The sequence below is a fragment of the Achroia grisella genome, unplaced genomic scaffold (genome assembly GCF_030625045.1).
Source record: "Achroia grisella isolate CSIRO2021 unplaced genomic scaffold, CSIRO_AGI_Agris_v1 utg4502, whole genome shotgun sequence".
Taxonomy (NCBI): domain Eukaryota; kingdom Metazoa; phylum Arthropoda; class Insecta; order Lepidoptera; family Pyralidae; genus Achroia; species Achroia grisella.
In genome coordinates, this window is record NW_026712863.1 from 102,698 (window position 1) to 130,325 (window position 27,628).

At 32.4% G+C, this 27,628-nt stretch overlaps 1 protein-coding gene across 1 annotated transcript; it reads left to right on the top strand.

The window, feature by feature from the left end:
* The first annotated feature begins 323 nt into the window (after positions 1 to 323).
* LOC131845068 (visual system homeobox 1-like) lies at positions 324 to 26,581 on the top strand. The gene is made up of 3 exons (XM_059194082.1): positions 324 to 722; positions 9,137 to 9,384; positions 26,231 to 26,581. Exons 1-3 carry the CDS (start codon positions 449 to 451, stop codon positions 26,447 to 26,449), a joined length of 741 nt encoding a protein of 246 aa, XP_059050065.1. The 5' UTR covers positions 324 to 448; the 3' UTR covers positions 26,450 to 26,581.
* The last annotated feature ends 1,047 nt before the right edge of the window (positions 26,582 to 27,628 follow it).

Sequence of the window (27,628 nt, forward strand, 5' to 3'; positions counted from 1 at the left end):
CTTGTTTGGGAGCGTCATATTGTCACATCCATTAAGTTGAGCGCGGGGCGGAGCCTCAGGGGCCACGCCCCGGCGCCCCGGCGCACGCCCTGTGCGCGTGTGCGCCCCACACACGCTCTACGCCGAGCGAGGCTCGGAGCGGCCGACGACTCACTAAAACGATTTACTCGCAATCGCATCACGCATCTTATTATCCTTTAATTACTAAACTACAGTAATCACCGCTATAAGTCAACTTTATTTTTCCTAAAAAATAAACATACTTCGAATAAAAAAATAGTGCGTAGTGCATCAGAAACATTTCAATTTTTAAATTTAAAAAAAATTCGCGTAACGAAGCTGAAACCATAAAAATTCAATTCAAAAGTGCCGGTGATTTTATGCGTGGTTACAACAATGGCTGGCAGGGACAGTAGACTATGATGTGGTGTGTGGGTACGTGTTGTATATGGTGGTCAGTGTCGCGGTGAGTGTGAGCAGGGTGGCGACGCAGCCGGAGTCGCGGGCCGACGGTATGGGGGGCGGGGGCGGCGGATGGCCGCGAGAAGCGCCCGCGCTGCTGAGTACGGCGCTGCTGTTGGGCGGCTCGTTGCCAGAGCGGCCACCGGCCCCGCTCTTCACCATCGACAGCATCCTGGCACCACGACCTCAGCCCCCGTTACCACCTCTACAGCTACACCATTTAGCACATTCACCATTCCATAGAGCACATGATCTGTTTGGTATGTTTCTGCGTCTCTATGTAGGTACGCTTTACTTACATCAATTTATAAACTTCATTCATTGCGCTTACTCTATAATAGATATAATAATAATTAAACATTCAATTGCGGTTCTAGTCAAGTATTATAACATAGATAGAAAAGGCATTGTATCCGTCAAAAAATAAACCTAAATTTATTTATTTTTGAGTAAGATATCTCATTACATTTTAAAGATTATAAAAATCTAAATATTTAAACTTACTTAGCTCTACATCTGTATAGAACTGGCTGCTTGATGAATTTAATTATACTTTGTCTGGGATCTATGTATAAGGGGTTTATGTAATTGAAATTATAAGAAAGTTGACGATCCCATGATGGTAAGTGGTATCCAACGCCTATATACATGAACAGAAACACGAATATCATGTTATGTGGCATCCATACTACCCGGAGGACGAAATGTCATGTTTGGATACCCTGTAATGACAGTGAAAACTGTCATATACCCACTCTAAATTTAAAGCACTATTTGAAGGAAAAAGGAAATCAGCATGGCAGCTAAAATAGGTGATATAGAAGTCTTTGTAGGTATAAAGCTTTGCTCGGTAAAGCCACAAATAAGATAATATTACGTAGTAAAACGGATACCTGAAAAACAATATCACACGATGGAAATTTTTTGAGCTACGAGGCTGGTATTAAGGAGATTGTATATAAAAATGTTAAGTTAATAGGTTTGCAATATCAAAGAATTATCATCCATAAACACTCCGTCTCTATAGTACCTGAGTATTTTGTTACATATTACCCCAAAGTTTAATACCACTGTTACGTAACCGCATGAATGAATAAGGTATGTTTGTATCTCGATAATTGCGGGGTGCGTTAGATAACACGATCTTCCATCGGTTTAGAAGCAATATAGTTGTAGTAAGGAAGAGATGATGATAGTAAACCTCAGTTGTGAAGTAAATTTAGTTTGTTTATGGAAGTCTGATTGCATGGTTTCTAAGTCATCATATTTATGGTATCTCGCAATGACCAATTAGGGGACTTGTAACATTCATAAGTAACCTTCATTAACACATAAAAGCTATCAATGGTTATTTATAGATGTAGACTTAGTATAAAGGTATCAGAAAGTAGCTTGATTTGTAAGATGTGTTTCGGTACAAGGGCGAGATAGACAGTTCAATTACAGGGTTACATAATGTTTGTAGTTGTTCGTGTATATAGGAGGCGGTTACAACTTAGTTAAGATACGACGTTCGATTTGTGCAGTTACATTACTTAAAAAAATGTTTTCTAATTACATGTGCATAAACATAACTCGTAGGTACTTATGTTAAGTAATTCTTCTAATACTATTTTCTTAGCAGGGACATACCTATTAATATTACTAATAGCCTTACCATTGTTACTATATGCATCTATATATATATGTGTTTAATCAATTGATAGTTAAACTACCAGCAAGTGACATAGGTTGTATTCGACGGCAGTAGTGCCGCGTGTACAGCTAGTCTATTATAATTTAATTTTTTATAGGCATAATTTTTCCCACCAATCTATCATTATAAAGAAATATAGTAATCATATACCAGTGACTAATTTGTATTTAAACTCTTAAATAAAATAAATACTACTGAAGATAGAGTCATTAGTGACTAGTAACAGTTAGGCGGTTTTGGTGGTCTAGCTATTTAGCACATCTCTTTATTTCCCATGGTTTCAGTTTCGATTCCTCGAACAGTACAAATATTTGAATTCATTAGTACGATTACTCGTATTTATCTGGGTGTGTTCTATGTCAATAAACATATATAGAACTGAAACTACTGAACATAGAGTCATAATTTGGGTAAATAATATCTAATATACGATTTGTCAGACATCATAAAGAACAAGTAATTTATTAGATTTCACTGCTGAGGTTCGTAATTAAACAGATCTAATAATATTGACGGCTTCGGTGGTCTAGCAGCACACCGCCTTTCTTCCGATGGTCACGGGATCGATTCCTCGTACGGCACATTTGTATTCATAAGTATAATTGTTTATATGGTATTTTCTATGTATAATATGTATTTATGAAAAAAATATACATCTATATTTTTGTATCCGTTATCTAGTACCCATAATACATTTTTTACTTAACTGGAGACTAGGTGGCGTTGTGTATTGTTATACTATTATTATTATAAAATATCTATGTATAATATGTATTTATGAAAAAAATATACATCTATATTTTTGTATCCGTTATCTAGTACCCATAATACTGGTATATTATAATAATAATAATAATTTTATCTTAACAGATAAAAAAGGAGACTAGGTGGCGTATCACTACAGCGCTGATTTTGTGTGAATTGATAAATTCAAATCAAATATCTAAAATGATATTATTATTATTATATTATATTAAAAAACTATAACTTTGTCAGTGAATATATTTATTTATTTAATCAATATATATGAATCAAACATTTTTAGAAATATTCTTTAATATGGAACAAATATATGCATTAGAATCGATGACATAGAAAATGAAAGTTTTTCAAATAAATATATTGGTTTCTTATCCAACAAAAGCAATACTGCAAAATGTAGAGATCGTCTGTGTTCCATTTTTGAGTTGCATTGATTTATATGTCTGTTTACAGTCTGTATTATTTTTTTGTCGATTTTAGGCGTAACTGTGTCTAATTACATAACAAGTGATACGCATTTTCTATTACTTTATTCCTAGTCTATAGTAACACTTATGGTTTCATATGAAAGTCCATAATCAAGATTTCGAACGATCAACAAATATTAGAGGATTTTCTGAAATTGACAGAGTAGGATTTTGTGCCATGATCTATTTATTTTATTTTAGTACCAAGTACTAGTAATTTTGATTTTGTTGGATTTAAAGTAAGACCATTTGATATCGACCATTTCGCTATATTGTTCATTATTTAACACTGCTATATCTGGATTAGGATTATAGGGATTTATAGATTTATACATTTGAGATCATCTGCGAATAAATGATATTTACAAATTTTCAGAGATTGAAGTATGAAAAATCTAAATATTTTTTTGCAGATGATGATGTTTATTTTTAATGCTTTTGATATCAGTAACAAACTTTAAGTACCTATTATTTATTGTATGTTCTCTAATAAAACTTAACTAGACAAATAAAATATGTCTAACAAAACATTTATCCTTTATTTCGTGAGATTGTATGTACATTTTCATTAGGGAAAGACTAGTTTTAAAAGATTTTTTATTAACGTTCTAGGGATATTGATAGGCGTTTGATTTCATAGATTTAATATTTTTTATTATTGTTCCACTAATTTAATTTAGGTGTGATAAATATAACAAATAGTTCAAGAAAAAAGCTTTATGGCATCTGGATCACGTAAATGAGGTGGCAGTTCTTTAACTTTAGTTTTAAAATTACCAACATTATTTTTAACATTTTTCCATAAAGTTTTAGGATCGTTTATGTTTTTATTTATATATTGATTAAATACAGTAGGCAATATTAATGTATGTTTTCTGTTTAATATTATATCTACAATATGTGAGTATAATATATAGGTATTAGATATTTATCGGGTAAATTGTTACGCGAATTTAATATAGTATTAAATTCAATCAAAAAACATCTATCTTTTCTTCAAACAAATAAAGCATGATTGCTGAGTTCACGTATACATACATGCGTTGTTCTTAATTGGTTTGAACTGTGTTCAGTATAATGTGTTGGCTCAGTAACATACAAATGCAAAATAAGTGTTTGAGTTATCTCTGAAAATGTAGTTAAAAACAATGAGAATTGTTATGCTTTAAATGTGATGTTAATACTTATCCAATACGATGGTGTGTGTGGGTGTTTAAGAACACGAGTATTTAGTCCAGATCTAAAAGAAATCAGCCTGTTACTACTGTTATCCGAGATGGGGTTGTCACAGACATTTCAATTATCGACGTCATCGTTAACGCAATATTTAACTTCTTCTTCTATAATATACCGATACATTTGATAGCATTATTAGATATTATATAGTTGCTTCATTAACTATAGAATAATAATTTAAATTATATCTACAATATGTGACGTATAATATATATATTAGATATTTAGTATATTCTCTAATAAAACTTAACTGCAAATAAAATATGTCTAACAAAACATTTATCCTTTATGACTTTTTTTATTGATTTTATTATTTGATATGACAAATTATGACTATACGTAATAATAATGTTCTAATATTATATCTACAATATGTGAGTATAATATATATAAATAATAGTATATTCTCTAATAAAACTTAACTAGACAAATAAAATATGTCTAACAAAACATTTATCCTTTATTTCTGTATTTAGGTTAGAAAACTTTTTTTATTACATATATATGTGGCTTCAATTAAAGACTAGGATAATAATGTTCTAATATTATATCTACAATATGTGATAATATATAGTATTAGATATTTATCGGGTAAATTGTAAAAATCAAACAAATAAAGGAGCGGTATTGCGTAATTGGTTTGAAGCAATACAAATGCAAAATAAGTGTTTGAGTTATCTCTAAAAAAAATATGCTTTAAATGTAGCAAACAACCTCACTATATGGCAGTCATCGTTACGCAATATTTAAGTCTTCTTTTACAATATAGAGAGCGATATTATAATGCATAACTAAGAAAATAATTTAAAATCCTGACGTATATAAGAAGTACCTACCTGCATGTATACAATGTGATTTTATTTATGACATTATGATCATAAATAATAGCTGGTAGAATCTATTTACCTGTATTTAGGTTAGAAAACATTACATATATATGTGGAAGTGAGGATTTGCAAAAAATAGGATAATAATATTTAAAAAAACTCCTTTAAATTAAAAAAAATATGATGAAACAACCTCACTATATGGCAGTCTACGAAGAAGAGAGCGATGGCCACTGCCTTTCCTCAATCATTCCTTTCCTCATCTATTCACTCTTTCATCATGCCTTATGCCTGGCTAAAAAATTCAGTATTGGCTCTTTGGGCATAAAAACTACACAGAGCTATGGCCTAATTGCACTTCTACAATACACATATACCTAATTAGTAACGTACTCATTGTATGTTATGAGATAACACTATAGCGTACAGTTGTTTTTTATTTTGGTACCGGTTGTTTATATATGTATATTAAATGTTCATCTTTATTTGTATTATTACTTTGTGTATTTGTATTGAAGTTTATCTATCTATTACAGATAGTAATTGCTACTGTAATTTAAATATACAAATTAAATATATTTATAGTCGACTATTTTGGCTATAACGCCTTTTGAGAGAAACAATCCAATATCTAGTACTATAGTTTTACTTAAATGATTTCTCGAGTAAGATAGCCCTTAGAAATAAAAATCTCTACAACTCTACATATATTTATAAATTATAACCCATAAGTTACTAATATATTCTGTAAAGTTTCATTAAACTTCATTAATTATTTTATTTAGTTGGTTTACAATATTAGTAGGATATTGGGATTACTGTACCTACTATACATTTGTGTATGTACATTAGTATAATCCTAAAAAAGAAATTACATAGTGTTTTTACACAATTTAAAAGTGTGTGTGTTCTACTTACTAGTGGATCTAGAGCTGTGGACCTCATAGGAGAAATATGTATATAATGTATATTATTCTAGACACTGTTAACAATACCAACCTAAACTAAACTGACAATACTAAAGAGTTATATTTCTCAGGTATCCATATTATAATGTAAGTAACATAATACACACAAAATTTTATTTAGTTAGTTTCATTCTTTTCAGTATATTATACATATACATATTTTTTATAATATTTTCCTAAAGATATATAGATTTCGTCACTTACTCGGTCACTTACCAACCCTATAAGATACCTACCCACTTCTCGAAGCCCTACAAATCTGTAATTTGATATGCATGCCAGGCAAATCCTCACAAATAACAACAAAATTAAGAAAATTGACAGTTTTACTGTACTTTTTACCTTTCGAAAATTGTATTAAGAATGGGTATATATTTTTTTATAAACGCTTTAGGGGAGTTAGTATGTAAATAACCAAAAACAAAGGGCTCTACATCTCAAATTCTAAAGAATTACAAGAGTGCAGGACGTTTTTATCAGACTATTCCTATTGAAAAAAATATAATATATCACACTGTACCCTATACTTTCTGTTTTAATGTTATTTTATGCTTATAATATGAAAGTGTACGAAAACTATATGTATACATATATGAAACGGCCAACTCATACATTTCGATTAACATTTGGGTTGCCGTATGGTTTATAAATATGTTTTTATAGAATCTGACAACACTTTAATACTAAGCGTTATCGGGTTTTTAAATCTTTCACTATTATTCAAATACTGTATTTATTTTGTATTGTATATTCCATATAGTGATGCAAATTGATGAAGCATAAAACAGCAACTACTGATCCTAGTAGGTATTATTAATATTAGGTAGGTACTTATCCATACCTAGATATTTTGTATTCTATATTCAATATAGTGATGGACATTAATGAAGCATAAAACGTTGCTACTAATCTTACTATTTACTATTACTATTTGGTATTTTTAACAAACCTACATAGATATTTTGCAACGTCGAAGACACTGCGAGTGCGACAGTGGCGGGTGGCCGCGTGCACCCGGGCAGGTAGCCCAGGGCAAAGTACGGCTTATCTCCATTATTAGGTACTCTATACCTTTTTTATTTTCATTCTGCAGAAAATTTTAATATTTAAAAATACCCGAGGGGCTCAATGGATTGTTGCATAAACAAACTGTTGTTTTAAATTAGGATACAATGTGATCTTTATGCTTTGGAAATCAGTAGACATATTAAGAAAAGAGTTTCGACAATCAATGAAGGTTATATATTAATGAATGAATATTATACTATATATTAAGAAATAATAAATATAAGAATCTTACTAGGAATATAACAATAGGATAAATAAGATCAATTTATTAATCCTATTTATCCTATTTACCATATATGACGACGTTATTTATTACAATTTCTGCAGTAATATTACATATAGACAGGATAGAATATGAGTGTGAAATATGAGAATTACCAAATCGATACGGCTTAAGTTAGCGCCCGCGTAAATGCAGGGAATGATGTGTACAAAGCCAACGATAGCGCCTTAGCAGTGTGCCGCCGGCCTTAAAAGCTTTTATATTTCTTTAACAAATAATACCTACTTACTTTACCGATGTTGGCAAGTATGCAAAAATATTCAATTTTTATTTGTAGCGTTAATATTATGTTCGGAACGGTGGTGAGTGTACGGAGGGAACTCGGGTCTAAGCTCGGATATTCACGCATCGATTGTCATGCCAAGTATTACTGCTGATTGATGGTGACGTGTGCATTTCTAAATTTTTAAATATTTTCTACGTTTTATGTTTATAAATTATATTCAGAAGTAGGTCTTAGTAACTTAAGGGTAGGTCTCAACTTAGTCAGTAGCTCTTTTGCAAGGAACTTATCAAACAAAATTTATTATTGATTGTAATCAAAAATGTATCTGACATACTTTTGATTACGATCAGAACCAAATTTTGTTTGATAAGGCTTGTTATTGCATTTTCGGATACACTATACACAAACACTGGTAACAAACATAATAACTTCAGTCGTGGGTGATCAGTTACCATAGAGTAAACTAAGACATTAAGTATGTTTAGATACTACAATGATAAATTAATATGGAGTTATAATCGTTAACTGAATTTTATTTTGATAATAGGTTGTCTAATAGGTAAAGAACTAAATATGTAAAAATATTAACTAAAGATATCAACCACGATTTAGTTATTTTTTATGTAATTATAAGCGTTACTAACTCGTACATTTCAAATTATCGGAAACAAAAACATTTTCAATTCGATATTTTTTGTATATTTGTACAGTTGTAATATATATTACTTTTATGGTATTAAATGTTAATACAACTTTTATTCAGTATATTAAAAATATATTAAACTTGTGTGTTTTAAGTTTAATCTAATATCGATTTTTTGTGGTACAAAATTTCAAGTTTCATAAGTTTACAAAAAAATTCACTTAATAAATGTTAAATCAAAATTTTAAAACATAAAATAGTAATATCTTTTAAAACAAACATGTAACATTGTGTAAAAAACATACCCAAATAACTTAACCACAATGCGTGTAACAGCTTAGACCACATCATCACTTAACATCAGGTGAGATTTATGATATAAAAAAAAAATAGTCATAGATAAACAAAATCCGACAAATTGATTTTAGATAAAACAATATTTATACACTGTGAAGTATTATCATTAAGTTAATTTATTCTTATTTGGTTTCAATACAGGTGTCGGAAATGTAGGGAGCGCAGTATCAGGGGCGGGTGGCTACGCGGGGCTGTACGGGGGCTACGCGGCGGCCGCGCTGGCCGGCCTCGCAGGCCCCCCGCCCAAACGTAAGCGCCGCCATCGTACTATATTCACGGAAGAGCAGCTGGAACAGCTCGAGAGCACTTTTGATAAAACACACTACCCAGACGTCGTGCTACGAGAACAGTTAGCGCTACGAGTCGACCTCAAGGAAGAAAGAGTGGAGGTATGCAAAATTAGAATTTAACTATCCAATTTCAACAAGGTTCTCAATTTATATTGAGAACCTTAAAATTTGCAATGTAGACTCTTTTCAGCACTATAAGCGACCGTTTAGCTTTTAAATTGTCAGAATTATTTTCTAGTGGATGGCCAGTGGTGTAATGGTAGAATGTGAGCAATAAACTTTGTCTAAGGTAATTCCTTAGATTTAGGGTAGAAATTAACATTGTTTTTTAAATACATCACGTACACAGGAATAGGTACAGTACAGATAGGATCAGGAAATAAAGGAACAAGGGCATGGAGATAATGATTTTAAAAAACATAGCTTATAAAGTTAAGTTATGCAAACTTCTCATAAATAGATCACTAATAAGGATAGAGCATACACTACGGATACTAGTTCGTCATCCAAATGTTTGTTGTAGTTGGATTAAATAAAATTATTGTAATTCGATAATTTCGATTAACTGGTACTACTTCGGTCTATTTGCCAAATCTACTTATTTTGTAATCACAATCTGAAAAGCGAATTTACTTGCTTTATTGTAAAAGGCTTCACTATGAAGTTCAAAGAGACAATACTGTGCAAATATTTGAAAGAGAACAAAATAAATCTCAAAGCGTACTTTGATCTTCTACAGGTAGATTGACTTATTTACAACTTGTCACGTGGGTAGAGAATTTTTACTCATTTCACACACAGTATTTTGTATGTGAGGTCGATTGCATTACATACATACATTTTTGTAATGGTGATTTCAATTATGATATCACATCCTATCGACCAATTAGCCTTTTGCCAGTGGTGTCAAAGCTTTTCGAGAAAGTACTCTTTGAACGTTTGACACAAAGTCTCTCTGAAAAATTGGTAATTCCAGACCACCAATTTGGTTTCAGAAAGGAACACTCAACAATAGAGCAAGTTCATAGAGTGTGTAAGGTTGTTCGAGATGCGTTTGAGCACAAGAGCTCCGCAGCATTTATAGATGTACAGCAAGCATTCGATAAAGTTTGGCATGAAGGCTTACTCTATACAATCAAGAACCACCTCCCATATAATCTATATAGGCTAATGGAGTCTTATCTCAGAGAAAGGATCTTCCAAGTAAAGGAGAGAACACCTCGGTATTTTACGAAGTTCTGGCTGGGGTGCCACAAGGCTCCGTACTTGGTCCACTACAATATAGTATCTTCACAGCAGATATTCCGGAAACACAGGGAACAACCGTAGCCACCTTTGCAGATGATACAGCCATCTTAGCTTGTAGTAAAAATCAAGTGGAGGCTACAGATCTGTTACAAAATGCTCTCACAAAGATTGGTCTGTGGTTAAAGCAATGGAAAATTAAATGCAGTGCCTCAAAATCAGTTCACATAACTTTCACCCTTAGAAAAGGCAACTGTCCATCCGTGATGATGGGTTCGAGCACACTTCCCACTTGTGAAACTGTGAAATACCTGGGTATGCATCTTGATCGTCGACTCACTTGGTCTAAGCACATCCAAGCTAAAAGAGAAGAGATTAATATCTACCGAGAAATGCAATGGCTGCTTGGAAGAAACTCAAAGCTGTCTACTGACAATAAGCTACTCATATCTTAAGCCAATCTGGACGTATGGGCTCCAGCTGTGGGCTTCTGCAAGTGTTACCAACATCAACAAAATTCAAAGAGCTCAAAACTACATATTTAAGCAAACCTGTAACGCACCCTGGTTTATTCGTAACTCGGAGGTTCATCACCACCTGGGAATCAACTCTGTCAAGGAGGAAATCTCTCTAACAATAAAAAAAAAATGAAGCTGGACAGACATCCAAATAAACTTGCTGTTCAACTGACATTGCCTGATTATATGGCACGTCTTAAGAGACGTAAAATACCAGACTTCAACAACCTGACATAAGCTGCAATATCTGAGGCTGGATTCTCAATAGAGAATCACCTCTCACGATATCAGATAGTCAACAAATCTGCTTATAGTCTGGAAGACTGATTGCATGATATAAAAAAAAAATGGTGATTTCAATTACAAAATTTTTATTTTTTCTATTTCTCTGAAAGAAAAATGCAGCGACATAAAATATTACCTATAGTTACGGCTACATAAACGGTATTGTAAGAAACAAGGAAAACGACCTTATTGTTTTAAGCAACAATCTCTCTTGGTTGAAGTGCGATATAAAGAATATACGAGTTAGAAATTAACCGTGGTAATCTACGTATACTTATATATTATATACGTAGATTATCACGGGTAATTTCTAAAAATACATCTGGTTATTAATTACTTGTGTTTAAAGAATGCAAATAAATATTAAAATCCATATTTATAACATAAAACTATTTATAATACATGAATATCAAAATTCTGGCCAATTAGAAACTAAATTGGTTGATCGAGTATTGAACACGCGATTTCATCTTAACTAGTGTCTTAGTTAAAGAATTAAGCAGCCCATACGCCGAATAAATATTGAAAGAACATTATTTGGTTTACGGTAGCTATATGATTAGATTAACAGGGCGTAACGTTTAGTAGTAGCGATGGGCCAATAGGTAAACATTGGTGACGAGACGTTTTCTGAACGAGTAGTTTGTGGGTGGCCTGCGGGCAGTGGCGTAGGTTGGCCTACGAAACCCAAGCGTGTTAATATTGTAATCAAAAATATATAGGTACTCGAAATTAGATGCGGGGTGAGCTAGTGAGAAGTTATTTGTAAATGGATGCATTTTAATAAACCGTAGGTAATATTTGGCACTTAGCATTATTTTTGAGAGCAAGAGTATATTAGACATACGGCTTTGTTAGCAATATCAAATTCTATTACATTAGGTACAAGATTTAAAATAAAAAAAACAGTTGGAAATTTAAATTTAATCAACATTATTGTGTTGTCTTCCTAATTTAGCGTTTATTAGCTTTTATACTACCGACAAAAAAGAAGACGTTTTTGTCTGTAATATAACATATAGTCATTACACATTAGTACACTTTTTATAGTAATACATTTCGATTTTTTGTAAAGTCGTCTAAATTATATAACTTATTTACATGTGATTTGTTTTGTCATTGCATTAAAATCAATATGATCAACATTGACCTTAGGGTCGTCCCTTAGCGTAGTGTTGGAGGAGAGGAGGCGACGTGCCGACATCGCTGGTGACAGTTCTGGGTGGTACGCCGTCAAGTGTACTGCACACACTTGATTGGCCAACACCGGTAGCCTACAAACAAGTCCCGACACACTTTCAATACAAATTCTATTCTCAAGCACACTTGTCGAATGTCTATCGCTCTTACTTTGTTCCACTGCCTCTATTCTTGAATGCATTCCAATGAAATCGTTATCAATTAGAGTAGTCGAGCAATTCTAATGTCTATAATAGATTGACTTTAGGTGTTTTGCAGGTAGTTACTTACCTACTTTATATTGTGTTTTATTTGTGTATTACTTTACACGTGTATTTTCTACTACATAAAAATATACACATAAAATAAGTATAGGTACATAGTTTTAGAGTGTACAGTGTAAAGTACTTGTTTTTATTTTTATTATATCCTATTTGCTAATATACAATGTGATTTATATATGTCATAATTTCAGAATTCAATTAAAATTTACTTTTTAAATTCGTCGGTGCATCATCACAAATTTTCGTCTTTTTAATATTAGCAGATAAATTTATAATTTTAATAACCTACCTACTCCAATAACCTCCATACCTCCTCCATTAAAATGTTATAAATTCCGTAAAAGTTTATTTCGTACAAATTCAGCTTTTTCAACAAAGTTTTTATAGGTACTTAATTTTCATTATCCTAACATAATGAACAAGTTAAAAGATCATGTAGTAAAATTAATTTAAATCGCTTCGTACGGTTTCACAGAGACGGCATACGATAGTCGACAAGTAAAATTTGCTTCAGTGTGAACTTTTTATTGAGGAATCCGTAGTAATACGTAGCCGGTGGAGTTTTCAACTGAGCACAATTTTACCGTAGGGCAAATAAAAAGGGACGCTCGTAGGCGGGAGACGGGTGGCGCCGCGAAAATTAATCTAAGTTAATTAAATTTGATTTATTTATGCTCCAAGAGCCGAGCGCTGAGGGAGCGGTAAAAGCACAACAATGACGCTAATGAGGGTCACTTTTACGGCTTTTTCCCGGATAATGGAGTTTTTCCGATTTGCGTAACATAAGGCTTGAGTAATTAACTGAAGTTATTTTTTATACGAAGCTCTTTTAGGTATATTTTTGTTTTGATGATACAATAATATTATTACAATATTATCCTGTGAGTTATAAAATTATAACTCAACCTCATCTGATTGGACGTTTGGTCTCATAATACCATACGAACTTAGTTCCTTTGTAGCATAAAAATTCGGTATGTATTTGTTTCGATTTGTATATTATCTGGCCATGTCCGATAATATATCAAACATAGTGTGGCTGTTCTTAGAGACTATTCAATTGACCATCAGAGCAATAACAAATTGATAGCCGTGTTTTTTTTACATTTTAGTTGTGACTGCAATATCATCAGTATGTTATTCTGACGTAGGTATAGGATATATTATTGTAAAGTTTCATTAAAATCCACTCAGTAGTATTTATGTGAAAGAGTAGCAAACATTAATTCATCCACACCCTCAAACTTCCATGTTTATGATATTAGTAAAATACCGTATAGGAACGGGACAACTATCATAATCTAAATAAACATTTTTCCATAAATTTTAATCTTGGCTGGAAAATATAGTTACGAATTGTTTTAACCATTTTAAATTTTCCGGTGATTTAAATAAACGTATTTTAGAATTTATATTTCCTTATAATTTAAAAAATGGTCGACTGGGCTCTCTGCCGCAGTGGGATGAGATGTCCCGAAAGCCCAATAAGCGTAGTTAAACAATTCATAAATATTAATTAACTACAGAGATGAATGATTTAAGCTATGAAGGCTTTCAGCCTTTCCCTTTACTTAATTTTTCTTTTATAGAGTCGTCAACTAGGTAGATGTTATCGTTATTGTGTAGATATTAGTTTACTAATAGAGAATAATTTACTTATAAAAAAATCTAATGAAATAAAAATGTTAGCACGTTATTCGTATTTGCATCGCTGGTAGTAGAATTTTTTCAGTTAAGATAATTCAAGGTATTTTTTTTGAGCGATGGATTTTATCTCCTCAGGTGTACTTCCCAAAGGAGATGCTTATGCATATATATAAACCAATATAATATATATTGACAAACAAAATTGATTCGTGAATGATTGATGGAGGCTAGATATATTAAGATTAAGTGTTATTTTTCGCTCTCATATATATATATATATTGCATTGAAAGTATTTTTTTTAAACATAATAATAATATCTCAGGTTACACTATCACAAAACGTCCCAAGCTAAGCAAAGTTTGTGTTATGGATACCAGACAACTTATGTGAATATATCTATGTATTCATCAGTTAAGAGAGTCCCATCAGACAATCATACTCTTCATGAGAGACGGTACATACAGCTGTTTGTACCGTGCGAGGAATCAAACCCGCGACCATAGGAAATAAGGTGCTATGCTAACTGCTAGACTACCGAGTCCGTCAAATTTTATCTTTTATCTATCTTTCTAAGTCTAAAGTTTTCATAGTCCATCGTGCCTCGGTGTGATATTAAACATGTAACAACACCTACTGTGTAGTTTTGTATTAATTTAATTTAAACTCCTCAGTTATCTCTAGTTTATTTCGTAATTTGTCTTAAATCTGTTTTTAGTGCACAATCAATGCTCTATGGGTCCAGAGTCGCCATAGACTATATCCATATATTCTTTTAAATGGTTTTTCACTAATACATTACATTACACACCTACATATAACAATATGAAACTTCTCTAAAAATATCAGTTATCACATATAGGTATATAATAATTCAGAATCATTTTAATACGTACACTTTTATTTAAAGTAAATAATTTAAAGCATAAGAAGTAGATAGTGGCGAAAACAAAACGAATTAAAGACATTTAGTTAAAAAACATCATTGATCATTTTAAATTGTTTTTCCTGTTCCGACGGAAATTTGGTTTGTGTAAAAAGCGTGTTTTTCGGGGCGATACACCCATTCGTTGTTGCCCTTGTTATTTGCGCAACGCCAATTGAAAACTGCATTATTAAAAGCCTTTTGTTTAGGCATCATACAACACTTGCCCGAAATTGAGCTCGCCTCTGTTTTCTGGATAGCAACTAAATACCAACGTTTTTTGTACCTATTGTGGTACCTACTTATATTGGTTTTTACTATATAAATATTACGTATTGGGTATGTATGGCAGCTACATATTATGCATACCTGGGATTTATATACCTATAAAGTAAATAAAATTTAAACGTCTGTTTGTACCTAATTCCAAATTAACAGCTTTGCACTAAATGCATATGAAAATATATATATTAAACAACAATTTATTTAATAATTATCTGTCTGTTTATTCTTGTTTGTCTCTAAAATACTGGACTTATTTAGATGGTACTTCACTCGCAGATATTATAAGCAGGAACATTAATGTACTTTCATTTCAGAAATTTATTCATATTAATAAAAATATATACATTTGAGTAAATTGTCAAAAGGTATAAGATATATGTCAGGTATTTTTAATCATATTTCATGGAACTTTTAATTTCAAACACAAAAAGCTTGCAGCAACTTCGTTATCAGCTCTATATTTTTTATTAATAAGGAGTATCTATTAGATTAGAATTTGTAATAATAGAAAGTAGATAGATACTTTAGTACAGACCAAAATTCTATGCCAGTACCTACATATTATGTACTACTGTTAAACATTTATATGTTAGACAATTAAATTATATTTTTGTTTAATGTAATAATAATAATCCAGTTAGTCCTCGGTACCTACAGATTAATTTATTAATTTTTTTAACAATATTTCACAAACTTTTGGGCATAAAATATTGGTAAAATTCAAACTTTTCTTTCAAATTTAAATTAATATACTTATGTACCTATACATACCTACACATTTTATATTATAACTTTATTTCTTAACATTAGTTTTAAACTAAAATGATGCAGAAAATCTATGTTAGGTATATAGTAATTAGGGTTCTACCTACATAATTATGTATACGAAAGCTTTTGCTTCAAGTAAGAAAATAAGTTTGTAGTTGAATTGTGAATTGATTTTAGATACTACATAGGTTTTAGGTTCTACTTCTAATAATGGCTTAATTTGTAACTACTAATAATCTTACTAATACTATAAACGCGAAAGTTTGAGCGTATAGATGGATTGATGTTTGTTGCTCTTTCATGTAAAAACTACTGAACGGATTTTGAAGAAACTTTACAGTTATATAGCTTGCACATCAGAATAACACATGGGCTACAAATTTATGCCGGTGAAGCCGCGGACCCAGCTAGTACTCATATAAGTACCTTTATCTATTCTAACTCGGAGAACTGACAAAAAATGTTACGCAAATGTTATCTTTGTAGAATGAGGCTTGAGTAAATACAAAGACAACGAGAACTGCCATTGTTCTGTAGTCACTCAACTCTTCATACAAATTAATTATTAAAGAGGCGTGTAATCTTGACTTGTCTCTACTGCGGTGCCGTCAGATTGGTTGTGCGACGCGCGACGCCCCGGGCTCGTTGCTCTGTGTCAATGTTTAGATACAACGAAGTACTGTCTGATTAAATCTGAATGGCTGATTTGATTTGTATCATGATGTGTTTACTGTGTTATTATTAATTAATATATATAAAGAGATTGAATATATTTTATTAGCTCTGCTCTTTTATGCTCATTTCTTTCTGTAGTGGGAAAGAAAAAAGCATAAACGAGACACACACACAGATAAGATAATATTACATACTACTACTATGTAATATTATGTTATCTGTGCTACTACGTACCGGCCGCATCTTACTTCTTACTAACATTATAAAAACTAACATTTGTGAGTATGGAAGTATGTTTGTTACTCTTTCACGCAAAAACTACTGAACGGATTTTGATGAAACTTTACAGTAACATAGCATATACACCAGAATAACACATAGGCTATAATATGATGTCGAGAAGTTATGCGTGTCAAAGAACAGTTTTTAATCTTAGCGTATGTAATTACATTTACGTATTTAGATCGATAACACAGTACAATTTCCAATCATTTTTATTTATGGATATTTCATTTTTGGATATTGTTTTTGCTTCTTGCTTCATTTTGAAGTCCATTATCCTGTGCATATGTGGCTAGTAGACAGGACAAGTATAACAAATAATATAATATACCCAATTGATAGGTCACTATGTAGCTACGCTGAAAATATAGTAGTTTACTAGTTCCATCGCAAACACGATCTCACTCTCCTTATTACAGCTTGGGCTCTAAATATTGACTAAGTCTCATTTGATTGGACCAAATAAACGATAACTTTTTGCGCTTCAAGCAAAGTCCATTGTTTGTCTCTGGGCGCGCAATGAATATTAATATTGTTTTTAAGGCATTATGTACTGGAATTCTTGCAAATAGTACCTATATCGCTATAAACTTGCTACAGCCCTGTGGATACTAGAGGTTGTGTTTCATATTATAGCAGTTGATGTCTACTATAATTCATAATTAAAACACTACACACATTAGACTTTAAATGCTTAACAAAAATAGTTAAATGTTACAGTCAAGTTACTTATTTCTTAACTTGTACTCTATAGTTAGATTAGGTAATAATATAAATCATATAACATATATTCTGTAAATTGCTCGATTTTAGTATTGACATACTTAAAAATATTATAAGAGTCTTGTGTATACTTCATTATAATTACATATATCTAATAAGGATAGTTAAGGTTAGAAAATATCTAAAAAGAACGCATGTGCATGTAATGATATATATATATATATATATATATATGGATATTCTTTCGAATTTTTCTGTATCATTATTTTTAGTGTTTTGTACATCACTAGAGATTTAGTTAGAAAATTTGTTTAACAAACCAATTTTTTACTAGAGTTAGATTTTTCTCTCGAAGTTCGTGAGTCTGTAAGTCGCCGGAATAAACCACCAGGCACCGACGCTACTTTTTCTGTATGCTCAATATTAATATGAGAGCAGTATCGCGTTTTGTATAAAATAAGTGACAAAGTACATCCCTAGTCAGCGACGAACAAGAAAAAGTGGGCGTGTCGCTCCGCCCAGCGGCCCAGTCTCGCTTCCTTGTCATCCTGCAACCAGCCAGCCTCCCCCTGCCAGGACTTATCTCCTAATAGGTAGCTAGGTATAATAAAATAGATACGTTTGCAATGTGTTACTAAGTAATAAAGCGGCGCCATTTTGTCTTCTTCTTCCTTGTCTGTAAGCAATAACGCCTTTATGAGCTGAGCGCCGACCCGGCATGAAGTGATCAAAGGCTCGGCCTTGTTACGTTTTACGCTTGTTGCTCGCCTTTGATTTATGAAACGAAACGTGGATAACACAATCTTTTCATTTTCTGTCGACTACCATCATATTATCTCATATAAATAGATATAATACATTGCTATTTATATTAGCTATTGTGAGCCTTTTTCAACCGACTGCTAAAAGGCGAACAGGTGTTTTACCTACCCACTTAATTGTCTGCTTTCTTTCCTTCAGATATCAGATCATAATCACAATCTCGTCATTATCTTTAGTTATCAATTTTAATTTGGCGTATTTCAAACATAATAATATGTAGATCTCCTTGATAGACCTCATGTTACTGGATTTTGTCGTTTCGTTTTTCCAATTGCCCGATTCTTCTGAGACTAGCAAATTTCAGAAAATTATCCAAAGTCGCTAAGCACTCATAGCGACCAGTCACTACTGATAGACCATATGTTTCAGTTTCTTAAGTCATTACTTACGCACACCGTTTTAAGACAATCTCATGAAACAATATTGATTCCGTTTTATTAATATTTATTTATCAATAAATTCTTTATACTTTTAGATTCTATAGAACCTATTTATTAATGATACTGAAGTTTTTTCTTGCAGTTCTGTGACCATTTAAGAATGGAAATAGAATTAAAATGTACAAACATATACGTTATATGTTTCTACATTTTAATGTAAAGCTAAAATTTGGCCGTTCTATCTTCCAATTCTGCTTTTAATATCCCTGGTGTTGTTCTAATAAATCGAATGTTATTAAGTTATTATTTTAATTGATGTGCTATACTATATGTGTCTACCCTCATAGCGACGGTCACATCTCTGAGTGGAGTATCACTCTATTATTTATAAACGCGTTCGATACGCAATACAAATTATTGTTTTCAAAGTATAACGTTTAGGGGAGCGCGTTGTTTGCAAAACGACCCTCGGGATCCCCCTCCGGTGTCGGATGTCCTTGCGAAGTTGATACTTATCCATGTAGCTTTAAGTGTTATTTTAAATGGAAATCTAAGTGATAAAATACTTTTTCGATTTAGAGTTATACCGTGGTACTATTAAAGCGATCTTTTGACAATTGAATGTCGATTCGCCTGGCGCATTGTACGTAGATAGGACTTTATGGCAATACTTAGATATGGCCACGGGTGTTTGCGTGCGGTAATTGATACGAAGTGACAGAAACGAGGGGATACATTTTCAGCATTCGGACGGAGAGAGGAGTAATGTTTTGACATTTCATCGAAAAGAGATGGGTGTGATTTGAAGTGCCCTTTGTGGAATTATACTCGCGGACGCCGTCTTTAATATTGACTAATGCATTTCGCAGCTAATGGGGAGATGGAATACGACAGGTGCGAGGGTTTACACCGGTTCAAACGAGGATTTAGAAACAACCTAGGCCCATTTTAATTACATTCGTCCTTTTCTCCTTGTTTGATCGGAATGATGTTGATTCGTTAATACCTATCCATCACCATAAGTAGTCTACTTCTAAAAAGTCGTTTACATTGATTTATAAGCTTTGTTTCGATTATAGAATCAGATTAGGCAGTAAAATTATAGTGTGCGAGGCATGACCTCTTGGTCTTCTAGAATCATAAACATTAGTGGTATAATGGGAGTCACATTATAACGTGGTGTCCTTAGAACTGTTAATATAATTAATATAAAACGACAGTCACCGCTTACCATCAGGTGGACAGTCGCAGCTTGTTTGGTACTTCGATATATGAATCTAGTTTTGATTTTACTTTACACATATCTAAAGTATTACTTAAGCTATTGAATTCAGCTTCTGGGAAAATGTAATATTTTATAACAAAACGTAAAAGATTTTATACTAATTTGTTTAAAAAAATATAGCGCAGTAAATACACAGTTGATAAAGACGAAACAATAGAGTGACAGAGTAATTATGAAGCATTACCTTAATTGTTTTTATTCAAAAACATTCGTTCTAACCTTAATTCATTACAGTAGTTAAATACTTGTAGAATAATCTAACACCATCGGTTTATTAACTTGAGTTATAACTGAAGAACAGCAGTGAATGCAAATTAAATCGACATTAAAGTATCAAGGGCGGATCAGGCGGTCCATTAATAAATCAGTTCGCTAAAACCGTAATTGTAATCTCAAACAAGGCGGAGGGTGAGCGGTGTTTGTTCTAACAACATTATTACAATAAGTTTGGGTTCGGTTCACCGCCGCGCCGCGCCGCGCCGCGCCGTGCTCCTAGCCTCCTCGCGGCACCATACCGCGCTGTTCACACGATTTTATCCTGCTATGAGTATGTATTGCTTTTGGGGTAATGTAGATTTAGTTGATACTGACTTATAATTTTAGATGATTTTTTTCGTGATAAACTCTTGACGAGGCTATAACGGACTGTTTATTATGAGATTATAAGTAAAAACGGTTAATAGGAAAGTTGAGATTGATGTATTTCACTTTTCAAAATAAGGGTGGAATAGTTGTTTTTATAATATACCCTCTCCTATTTCATTAAGACAATAATAGAAAAAGTAATATCATTATAATATTTTATTTATATTGTAATACACGAGCAAAAAATCACAGCCACAAATAGTTGTGGTAGGTATATACCTATTGTAATAAATTAACATATGGTATTGGTATTAAAAAAATATAATATCCTGTATTTTTTGCCTATTAGGTACATACTGTAGAAACAATACTTTTCAAAATAATAGAATAACTTCATTTTAAAAAAACTTACAAAATATTAACTGGAATTAAGGTAACTATTACTTTAACCGTTAGTAGTAAAGTATAATGTTTTATTAAAATATAATGGAAAAGTCGTAGGTAGTAGGCACAGGTTTTAGAATATTGGATTAGTATCTAGTCTTCAATTTCCCCGTGAAATTATATTTATCCTATACTTTTATGGGTGATAATATCTTTCCCGCGCTTTAGTCAATGTTCTTGGAGTTAAAATATAGCCTCTGTCCATCGTTATATTGTATAGGTAATAAATATTGAAAACCATGTTCACTCCAAATATTAAGATCCGTTCAGGCGTTTGTCACACAGATATTTCGCTTTTCTAATATTAGAATGGATACAACTTTAATATTTAATGAAATTTGTAATCCTTTGTTTTATGTAGTTTCCTTGACACTGAAATATTACTTGTGTTAAGTTTTCAGTTTTAGACTGACTTTTTTACATACATTTATTTAGGCATAGATATATATCGTAATGGATACAAACAATACCTATTTTCATAGTAGTACAGATAACATAATATTACATAATAGTATCATGCTGATTATTGCTTATAAGAAAATATATTACTTTCATGTTGACTATAAATAATTCTAACAGGCCATATTTTAGAAGAGGAGCCTTCTTTTCAGAAGTCTTTTAACGCGATAACAATATATTGTACAGAACTGAGGCTCCGTTAGTAAGAAAAACTTTTTTTGCGTTACTCAAAGTCTTTCCTCTTGAAAAGGTAGAAGAAAGAAACCGAGACAAACTTGCTATCGCATTTATATATGGATTATTTATTTAAATACAATGTCTAAATAATAAACATGTTATGTTTAATAGATTACTATACCTAATAATTAAATTTATGGTAGGTATAGTGCTTAATTGTAAAGGCAGACAGTACGGCTCAGGCGTCGAGCCGTGGCGCGCATAGCCGGAGGCGATCGACGCCGCCAAACCGCCAAAACCTCCCCGCACTGCTCATCTGCATCTCTTCCCACACTTCATATTATCGTATAATGAACATCCTTCATTGGTTAATTGAGAACTACAGTATAATTATTTATAATGTGTATCCACGAGTTTCAGAATAGCCAAGGGCAGAACCTCTACGTAGTCGCACTTAATTACATAATCTGTTTAACAATTCAGTACCTATACTCCTATACCGGGCAAAGTCGAACAAAAGAAACTTATTATACCTAACACAAATTTACAATTAGGTTTAGCTTTCCAATAGAGAGTGTTTGTTTTTAGCAGCCTACCTATAAGCCTGCGGGGAGTGAATCGTGTATTCATGATACAGAACCCTGGCAGCGCTACATAGGTAAGTAGGCTGTATAATAGATTTAAAATTACTCGTGAGCTCGCTAGCTAAAACAATGGAGAGTGCCCGTCAACTGAAGCTTTTCATTGAACGTTGGCTTTTATGTGTACGTACATGGTTACGTAATAACATAAGAGCTTTACATATCTGTATATACTTTCGATGTTTTGTCCTAATAAGAGGATTACTGAAAATTGGAAAACAGTAAAGTTTAGTTTATAAAATTTCCTTTTCATAACAAATAGTTTTTTTTTTCTATTAATCGGTTTGGTTTTATTTTTGTATTATTAAGTACTTTAGATATGTAGCATTGCGACCTATATAGATTTATTGTGGTCGCCCTTTTTCAAAGTTCGCTACCTACCTACCTACCCGTCAGGAACAAAAGTTGAAGGATATTCTTAGGAGCGATGGTTTTTATCTCCTTAGGATAGAGTACATACTTTTTAGTAGTAACATGTATAATAATGAATATGTTAGATATAACCTAACACATAGTCGAATTTTATGATATCATGAGAATGAAAAGACTGCTGATATTGAAAATAAAATGTTATAGTATTATTTTATCTGTGTTTATTATTATAAAAAAATATATTATGTTTTCCTTCTGTTACTGATTGGTGTCAATAATTTTTTTCACCAGTTGACTTTTAAAACATTCTAAGAATGAAAGGGGATAATGCAACATATATATGTGTAATATTCGTAAAATTTAAATTAAAACCTACAAGAGAATCCCTTACATGAATTAGGGATCCTGTACCCAAATTGTACCAACTATAAACTTTACCTCTTACCTACTGATATGAATAACAAACTGGTTAAGCCAAACACAATTAGTGGTATACAAAAGAGTGCCGATGTAATCTTATCGTGCGCGAGCAAGGACAAAAGATTGAAGTCGTATGCGTACAGTGGGCGTAGGGCCGCCCTGCCGTCTGCCATCACCAACGCCATATTTCCCGCTCGAGTGCCACCGAATGGTGCGGCGGCGAAGCGGACGCCAAGTGCGAAAACCCCGTCATTCTTTCCCCGAAAGTTAATAGAGCTATTGTGAGGACAACGACCGACTCTCATAATGCAATTAACTCCAACAATAGTGGTATCGTTAACGAATTCATTTTAACCTTCTTAGCTTTGCCGGTTTGGTGTTCGAAGAATTGGGGGACTATGAGTGATGTTTATGAAATGAACAATCTCGTAGTATTATTAAATAATTGTTTATTATTTGATAAATTAATATATGCAATTGTGAACATTACTAGAACTTATATCACTCTTTTTACGGTCTCTGTTTAGGTGGAAACTGCGTAAGAAATTATAGGTTACACAAACTTCTATTACATTTCAATAAATATCTGTAATTGAAATATTAATTACAATTTAACATTCAGGTAAACTGCAAACGCATACCACATTTTTTAATAATATGTATTAGAATATTATACTACCTAATAGTCAAAACAAATGTTATTTGTAAAATCACATATCTTGTCACTCTTATGATTTCTGAGACTAACATAAGTGTTCTAGTACTCGTACTTATAAACCATTTACAACTATGTTATAATAAAAATAAAGCGATATTTCTTAATTTCTATTACTCATCTATAAATAATAAATTACTAGTTCTGTACAAATATATTAGAAATAATAGTCTTGAATAGACTTGACTTGCTTTACATTATCGCTAACTAAAAGTAAAATATTTTATTTAAGAAGATTTTATTTAAAAAATCATACACTTTTTATCCAAACTGTAGTAGGTACCTATTATAGTTATGAATAAAGAACACATTTAAAAATGAGTTTTCTTTGATATAGGTATGTGCAAATTGGCATATTGAAACCATTAGCCACCTGCATATGTAAAAGACTTCAACGGGCACATTTTTTTATAAGTTTTTTTTTTGTTTTTGCCTCGTATATATTATTATAATATATCATTTTATCATATCATATCAAATTTCAGAAAACGCACACAGCTACTGCTCGAGTTTTGACGTCTATTTAAATCTGAACAATCTATAATCCTCTCAAATTAAAAGATTACCCAGATTTATTTTGAATTTATTCCCTCTCCTTCTCTTGCCTCCTTTTTTATTGTTTTCACGTTCCATGCTTTTCATTCTATTCTATTTTACCTCGTTCATCCACATTCTACTTAATTCTAAGAAATGTTCCAATGGACAGCTAAAAACAGTTTGCATGGGAAAAAGAAAGGTAGAATTTTTTTATTATATCCTGGGAATTTGTTTTCTCTTAATGAGGACCTTCTTCGAGCTTCAAGAGTTATATAAAAGAATGTTAAATTGGTCCAGCCAGTTTTCTGGTGTGCTTAGCAACAGAAAGCATAGGTATATTCATCTTATTTATTTTATATATTGTATAATATGCAATGTAATATATAAATAAGAGTTCTTTTGTATGGATTCTTAGGATAAAGTTCATTTTAATCTTTCTATTTCTCCATTAAACTGTAATGTAACAATATACAGCAAGTAATCAGAAATTGTAATACATATGTCCAATATTGTGAATGATTGTCAGAATTCAAAAGAGACCGTCAGTTGTTGTGACTGTGGAAGCGACAATAGATGGTAGCTCGACCACCCGCAGTTCGGCCGCATCGGGAGCATCCACTTGTAGCTAACCACTCAAGTGGAAGCACCGACACAGCCTCTACTCAGAAGTATCAATGATCGCCCATTCGCCCCCATACAAGGCACACTAACCTATTTTTTGTGAGGCACCTGGTATTGATTCGGTAGCAGTGCCCGTGACAGCTTAACATATTCGTGTGGGCTGTATCAATTGTTCGCGAATAACGTATTATAATTTAATCGTTCGTTTGCTATTACAATATTATCCATCAACTGTAGAATGCATCAATAATTTAAGAATCTATTGTAATGTGATTTCACACAGGAAACATTGTATCTTTGGAAATATAGGAAAGGAGAGGAATTTTATATCCCTCAATTCAAAAGATTTCTTGGAGTCTTACAGCATTAAGAAAAATAAATAATTGTTTACTCAGCTAGTGTTTCAGAATTCAGATATGGGTACGTAATTTTAGTCTCGTCTTACTTCTCCAGTATTTGCTTGATGCGAAATTTATAAAATATTAATTATATTTAGAACTTATATACAAATATTAGACTGTAATTGGAGACCAAAAGGCATCGGATATATAATTATTCCCTAGAGATCCCTAGAGACCTAATTCTCTAAAACTATACCAAGAGTACCTACCTAGTATTATTTCGATAGATTTTTTTGCCAATTATTCTCTAATACCCTATACTTTCTCATCAGGTATGGTTTAAAAATCGTCGTGCGAAATGGCGGAAGCAAAAACGAGAGGAACAAGAGCGACTGAGGAAGTTGCAGGAGGAGAGAGCATGCGGGCGGGCACCATTATTGACGCGGGCGACGCTCTCGCCAGCGCATTCGCCTCCAACCCATTCTGCACCCGCGCCGCCGACTCCTCGCCCTTACACCGACGACTCCGACTCCGACCTTGAGGTAGCTTGAAGTATCATAATGGATTGGACCACTACTCGTGATCCGTTAAATAAGGATACGTAATATGCTTCGCGGTCAATCCACGATTCTACCCTCAAAAATAGTCAACGTTGGAGGCATCGGTATCAACCAATAAAAATTAATACGTGAAGTTATATATATTGATGTGGAACTATTTTGTTTTATAATATTAGAAATGTACTCCAAACCAAAAGACTTTTAAAGATTTAGGTGTAGTGGTGAAGTTGCACAGACTGTGAGTGTAATGTGTGAACGGTTACGGAGTAACGAAGTGATTGGAAATTTTTATTACGCAGTGTGTGGTGGTAATAAGGGATTGCAATACGCGAAATACGTTTTGTTAAATCAAAATGTAATATGTAAATCTTATTAACAAATATGTTAATGTAACTTTTATTAACTACCTAATTTATAATAGTTTGTAATTGTAACTATATTAATATTTAGATTTATTAACATTATTAAGGTAAACCACTTGTAGATCATATATATACAGATATAAAATTAAATATTTGAATATAATCTACCAATACGGTGTAGATATAATAATGTAGCTTACTTGTCAGTATCTTGGTCCGACTTTATATCAATCTCTATAAATATATCGCATCACTAAGTCATCTTAGAAGTATGAGGACAATGCAGATATTCATCAGTTTATAGGTTAATCGTTATTTATAAGAATCCAGCATTCTGCCCCTACCTAAGGGTTTGATTCAGTTAAATAAGTTAAAGACAGGTCTATAGGGATCATGCATTTCCGATATCATGTAAAAATAAGTATTAAAAGGATCGTGTAGAACCTACAGATGACATACATATCTGTGCAAACTAAAATTTCATTCACCAATAATAAAAATCTGTATTGAAATAATTTCTTATTTAATGAGATTCTAATACAAAATCCATACCTATTTATTTTCACCTGAAAGTACCTAATGCACAATAAGTCGATTAATTAGTTATATTAAATCTAAGTGAAATGAAATCATTTCACATTGCAATTTGTTATACTTTGTCAACAAAAGGGTCGATGGTGATGACGCATTTTTTGCATATGGTCCGATCGAAACGAGTTATAACCTATATAGAAAACTATATTGTATTTGGGTACGTACGTACCAATAGGATAGTCAATAACGTAATCTGCATCTGCGCGTATACCTT